This window comes from Capsicum annuum, chromosome 3 (assembly GCF_002878395.1).
Source record: "Capsicum annuum cultivar UCD-10X-F1 chromosome 3, UCD10Xv1.1, whole genome shotgun sequence".
NCBI classification, from domain to species: domain Eukaryota; kingdom Viridiplantae; phylum Streptophyta; class Magnoliopsida; order Solanales; family Solanaceae; genus Capsicum; species Capsicum annuum.
This window is the reverse complement of record NC_061113.1, coordinates 249,891,456-249,897,816: the sequence shown is the minus strand read 5'-3', so window position 1 is coordinate 249,897,816 and position 6,361 is coordinate 249,891,456. Positions and strand designations below refer to the sequence as shown.

General features: G+C 35.7%; 1 protein-coding gene across 1 annotated transcript; it reads right to left on the bottom strand.

Moving 5' to 3' along the window:
- Window positions 1–601: 601 nt before the first annotated feature.
- LOC107862517 (pentatricopeptide repeat-containing protein At1g26900, mitochondrial) lies at window positions 602–5,126 on the bottom strand. The gene is made up of 4 exons (XM_016708120.2): window positions 1,843–5,126; window positions 1,525–1,632; window positions 1,327–1,411; window positions 602–999 (listed from the first exon to the last, which is right to left on the bottom strand). The coding sequence occupies exon 1, from the start codon at window positions 3,988–3,990 to the stop codon at window positions 2,239–2,241; it is 1,752 nt and encodes a 583-aa protein (XP_016563606.1). The 5' UTR covers window positions 3,991–5,126; the 3' UTR covers window positions 602–999; window positions 1,327–1,411; window positions 1,525–1,632; window positions 1,843–2,238.
- Between the last annotated feature and the right edge of the window lie 1,235 nt (window positions 5,127–6,361).

The window sequence follows — 6,361 nt, the reverse complement described above, 5'->3', positions numbered from 1 at the left end:
TTATTTCATAACAGAAATTAATTATTTATCTTTTATAGGGAAAAATTGATCCCACCTTTTTAGTACAAAATTATTCTCAAAACTAATTAATTATTATAGCCAAACTCAGAATAGAATAATCTTTACAAAATATTTGAGGATTATAATCCTTTATCCCGCCAATCAAACGATCCGTTAATTGTATCTGAGTTATTTTCACTCAATTATCCTCTTATGCTAACAATCCATAATATCCCAAGAGCGTGTTTGGATAGGCAGAAAAAAAATGGTTGAAAAATTCTTTAAAAGTGTTTTTGAAAGTGCTAAACTTATTTAAAAAAGTAGTTAAGTGTTTGGATAAAAGTGTCGGGCTAGGGCCTGAGAATTTACATCTAGGTGCTTGTCTAGTTCCCGGTGAGACCGTTGACTTTGCGAAGGCCCGAGGTCTAACCGCAATACACTGGATAGTCCAGTCCTAACCGCAAAGTCTTTTCACGTCAAAGGGAGCAACAAAGAGGCAAGAGAAGTAAAGTTAAATTAGTTGTGAGAATATTTGCACGTTTGACAACATTCCATAAGTTATTTCGTGAAGCTGTATCCAGTTCAGTACTGGGCTCATCCATGTAAACAACCTGGAAAATTTCATAAACCACAAGAATGTCAATACACCTTTGAACATCTGATCTTTCCACGAGGATGTATGGTAGGACTAACATATCTTGGGAATCAGTGGCGGAGCCAGGATTTTAATTGAGGAGGTTCAGAAGTAATTATACGAACCAGTCGAAGGGGTTCAACCTCTACTATATATGAATAAATAATATATACAACCATGTAAAAATAGTATAATTTTCCGTCGAAGGGACTGAAACACATGTAGCTCCGCCCCTGCTTGGGATCTCCAATCAGTGAGAAGGCAACACTTAGCCTCCTCTTCATTTCTCCACTGTATTTCCCAGATTGCTTGTCAGCAACACCTCCTTGAAACAAGTTGACACTCTCAAGAGATTCGTCAACCGCCTGTAGGCAGAAAAGTATAAGCAACTCAAAAACAAAAAAAAGCATCTGCTTTGGATGAGGAGTCCAGTTTATCAACATTTTGACTTTCAGGTTGCCTAGACAAGTCATTGCCTCTTTTCCAGCCCCAAACTTGAGGGTTGTGGTGTGGGGGGAGAGGGAGAGGGAGGAGTCGACGAATTGCTTGTGCTTATCTAATCAGTTATGATAATTGGCTGTAACTTTGCTGAACAACGTTTCTTCTCTAACAGCTTTTGGATGATTAGTGACAACTTCACAAGCACTCCTCATAAGCCCAAGTAAAAGTTAAGACGTGAGGTATTAACTTACTTGTGTCAAGACTGCTCCTTTAAGATTTTTAAGCATTCCATAGAAAAGTATATGCTCCCTTCCTGATAACTTTTCCCAAAGTAAGCTGAAATAAATTTCCAAACGTAAAAAAAAGACAATTAGTATTACGACACTGACATTTTCAGGAAGGAGAAGGGATCAAATGTCAACTTGACTTGAGAGAAAATGGATTCTTACTCATGCTGCGGACACACCCATGTTGCTGTATATCATATCCATGTTTGTTTGTATATCCATACCCTGAGCATATGCAGTCCCAGAGATTGGTTTTATGAGCCCAATCATCTGTTAGCAGAAAATTGTCAGTAACCGGTGTAGAATTTTCAGTTTTAGCAATCTAAGTAAATGAAAAAAGAATCAGTACACATTAAATCAAATTACAAAATGAAGGGCACTAAGAATGTGCTTTTGAAGTTAAAAAGGACACATCCTTGAGTGACTGAAACTTAAGATTTATAAAGATACATCTAACACAAAACAGACAACAGAACTGACCATGTTAATAAAAGTAGTTTTGCCAGCACCATTGGGACCTAGCATAACAAAACACTCTCATTGAGGCAAAGCAAGTGACAATGTTCTCACTGCAAATTTCTCAAGGTTACCATCTTGGATAAACCTTTTTCAAATTGTCACAGATGCTGGTTTGACTTGTACTTGATTCAAGCAACTGTTCAACTCTCTCCCTCTGTTGAAAGGAGGTCCAGATAGTCAGTTTTGTAAATGGTAACAAATAAAAAAGGATAGCCCGGTGAACTAAAACAATCCTACAAAATATTTCTAAGATGACAATCTCTTATTACACCCATGGACCCCTTGGTTCTATCAGAAGTTTCACTCAATTATCCTCTTATGCAAACAATCCATGAATATCCCAAGTTTATTTATTTACTAGTGTAATTCAATTGAGCTGCATCCAGCTTCCTTCCTCCCACTGAGAGAAGATCCCTCTTCTTTTCCTAATATACCTTCCTTCACCTCTAGCGTGTCTCCCTCCTCGGGCAATATCCCAGCGATGGCATAAGTACCGTTCAGAAGTAGTGAATCAGCAGGGTGTTCGCCAAATCTCTGTTCTAGTTCTTTCTTGACTTGTTCTCCCAACTCAACACTACCATGGACTCTGCATGCTGCTAGTAACGTACGCCATGCACTAGCATCCCCCTCAATCGGCAAACCTTTTATTAGTTCTCGTGCTGTTTCAAGCAATCCAGCACGGCCTAAGATATCAATCAAACATCCATAATGTTCAATTTTAGGAGTCAAGCCATATTCCAGGACCATTCTTCTAAAATAGCTGATGCCCTCTGCCACCAGTCCCCCATGGCTACAAGCACTAAACACTGCCAAGAAAGTCACTTCATTAGGCCTAAAACCTTCATCCTCCATTCTGTGGAAGAGTGCAATAGCATCCTTTGCCTTTCCGTGTACCCCGTAACCCATTATCATTGCTGTCCAACACTTCACATCTTTAGTCTCCATATTGTCAAAAACATTAACTGCCTTCACAAGCAACCCACACTTAGCATACATATCTATCAATACCGTGCCATGAACAGGATCCAAAGCTGATTTCTGGTCTTCTACGAAGTCCTGAATATATTCACCCATATTAAGAGCTCCGGAGGAAGCACAAAATGAAAGCAAACCTGCCAAGGTCGACGAATTTGGCTTCAAACTTTGAACCTTCATTTCCCTCAACAGGAACAATGCCTCTTCTAACAGTCCATTTTTAGCATATCCATCTATCAAACAGTTCCACAAGACAACATCTTTCGGATAAGCTTCATCAAATAAAGTACGACCCAAACTAATGTAGCCAATCTTCCCATACATAGATATCAAGGCAGTTAACACCTTCAAACTATAACAAAATCCAATCTTTATACAATAACAATGCATGGATTCCCCTACCAACACAACCTTTAACTCACCAATTGCAGACAAAACAGACAACATAGTCGTAACAGTAGCACAAATTCCATCCCTACGCAATTCTACAAACATATCCAAAACACCAAAACAATTACGTGCACAAAGATGACCACCCATCAAAGTGTTCCAAGAAACCAAATCCCTCTTAGGAAATTCATCGAACACTTGGCGTGCGCAACTCATTCCCACACAAACACAGTAAAAATTCAAAAGGGTATTCCTCAAATCACGAAACAAATCAAACCCATATCTCAAAACAACTGAATGAACAGCTAACCCGGTCCGACTCTCCGATAAACGTATACAAGATCTAAGCACAGAAACAAAAGAAAACTGATCAAGAATCACATTTTGTTGTCCTCTCATGTAATTGAAAAACACAATACCCTTTGTTGGGTCATTACTAATTGAATAACTACGAAGCATGGTATTATACATATACAGATTCGGGTTTTGTATACATTTGAATATTGAAGATGTATACTGTGTATACTGGATTGAACAAGCGAGGAGTTTGCTTAGCGCGAAAGGGATTTGGTCTTTGCCAGTTTTGATCATTAAGGCATGAAATTGAGTGATTTCGGAGATTTTATTGCATGCTTGTAATTGAGAAATGAGGTTTTGTTGCGAAGAAAATATAGAATAATATCTCGATAATTGTTTGAAGTTTTGTCTTAGATGCAAAAAGGAGGAATTAACGGCTATGTTCATGAGTAGGGATGAAAATGCTATTATTTGAACCTCAAAACTAAACTGTTGCCATATTAAATGGTTTTAACTTTGTCGTTAAATTTATAAATTAGTTACAACAAGGAATACAAGGTCACTCAAACAATTGACCAATCCAGTTAAGAGTATCTTTTATAGACTAGTAACAACCTGAAGGTGGTTACATTCTACGCAAAGCATACCAAAAACATCAAAGAAGCAACAATACAAATGAATATTTTATCTAGAATATAATATAATACGATGTATCAGCAGTATCAATCATGGTTATCACCAGGTTTAGTTTTCTTTTTGCTGTTCTTGAAAAGGGAAACAATTGACTGACCAATCTTCTCGCCCATCATAGTAGAAACATGCTTCTTCTCTTTAGGAAGCACACTTCCCTTCTTGGGCTTGAACGGGAATATCCCGTTGCTGCTCTCTCCGCTGCCTGCCGTATCTGCTTTTCCCTTATCTGCCATCTCCTATTCACTCTCTTAATTCTCTCTGTTCTTTAAGTACTTGAGATGATAATAGTGTTTGTTGTGTCTCTCTCAGAAAGGGATTAAAGGCTTTTTATAAGCCTAAGAAATCAATTCTCCTTTACCTTTTTCATATTCATGTCATTTGTGTGTGTCTGTGTGTGTCTGTGTGTGTTGAGGAAGAGAGACTTCTAGTTGTATGCCAAATTTCCTTTGTATGTGTGTGTGTGTGTGTTCAACACAAAACTGGAGCTTACATTTGATGGTTTGAGTCCTAAGTGTTCCCCAGTCAAAATATTGCAGTTCGGATGTCTTACTATTTCCATTACTAATGTCTTTTGTGTGTGTGCATTTTATTAAGTCTGCGTGAATATCATCTAGTATTGTGTATGTGCGGAGAAAGAGAACCTTTAATTATGCACCAAATTTCCTGTGTGTGTGAGGGTATGCATGTGTATACTCAACACAACTTCAATTTACATTTCATGTTTTAGACATTGATTAGGCAAGAAGAAACCTAAAAGATTAGTCCACATGATAGAAACTACACCAGAAACTACAAAGGAAAATCAATTAGTTTTAACTTGCAGGAATGAAAAGCATGATTTTCTAATCTGATTTTCTGGAAAGGATTTTTAAGAGGATCCTAAAAGATTATCGATAATTTATTAAGATAAAATAGTAAAAATTATCAAAACGATCAAGTTTCTGCGACATTTCTATCAACTTTCCCCTGTTTTTTCTATCAAACTTCTTGGCGATCCATGGCATGTTTCAGAATTAGAAAACAAATAGATGACAAATTTGAAACTTTTGCAGGGGCGGAGCAGAGTGAGGATAGTTCAAAATAATTTCTTTTAAATACGGAAAAGGTTCAAAATACCCCTTCAACTACTGAAAAATTTTAGAGTGGGTTAAAAATTAAATCGAACCGTAAATTAAATCAAACTGATTAAAAAAATTGATATTTGGTTAGGTTTGATTTTAAATTTTTAAAACAGATACTTATGTGGTTTGATTTTGATTTTACTCTAAAATAACCGAGAAAATAACCAAATCGATAAAAGTTATATCTATGTATGTATGTATGTATACACACACATACGTATGCATATATAAATTATTTATATATTATTCATAAATAAAATATAAATATTTTTTATATTTTAAATTTTAATCATGAATTTAACTTTAGTCATATCACTTTTAGTCATATAGCTCCATCTAGTTGATGATACGTTATGAGATTCTATATGATTTTCACACTTTGAATGACAAATGATATTAATTGTGAAAATTGTCTTGTTGTCTATGAGATTTTATAGGTCAGTTTTATTAGATTATAGATAAAATTACTAGTTTTGAACTTTCTTTTTGGTCTCTATTGATCAAAAAAATTATGTGTTTATCTTTTTGGGATTTATCATATCATTGTCTAATATGTAGTTTCTAAATACTTTTGTAGAAACGTTCATATGTTGTTGTTCATGGCTTTGCCTAAGTATAACACTAAATTGACATCTTAATTTCAAGGTTGAGGAACAATACTCGGTTAACATCTTATATGTTGGATAGAATTTTTTAAAGAAAAATTTCAACTTTTATCATTAACTAAAGTTATAAATCGAAAAACCGAATCGAAACGAACTAAACCGACAAGAACCAAACCGATGGTTATTTTTTGTATTGGTTTGGTTTGGTTTTATGAATTTAAAAATCGACTAAATTGGTTTGGTTATGGCTTTGACTAATAACCGACCCAAACCTACCCATGAACACCCCTATTGAAAATGAAACAAATATATCCCTCGCTAAATTTTGGTATAAAAATACGCTCACGGTTAGTTAAATGGACCAAAAATACCCTTATCCACTTCCACAAACTCTTTAAA

Bases quoted from the DNA above. Each gene is read 5' to 3' on its own strand.
- LOC107862517 (XM_016708120.2), bottom strand. From the start codon at position 3,990: ATGAACATAGCCGTTAATTCCTCCTTTTTGCATCTAAGACAAAACTTC.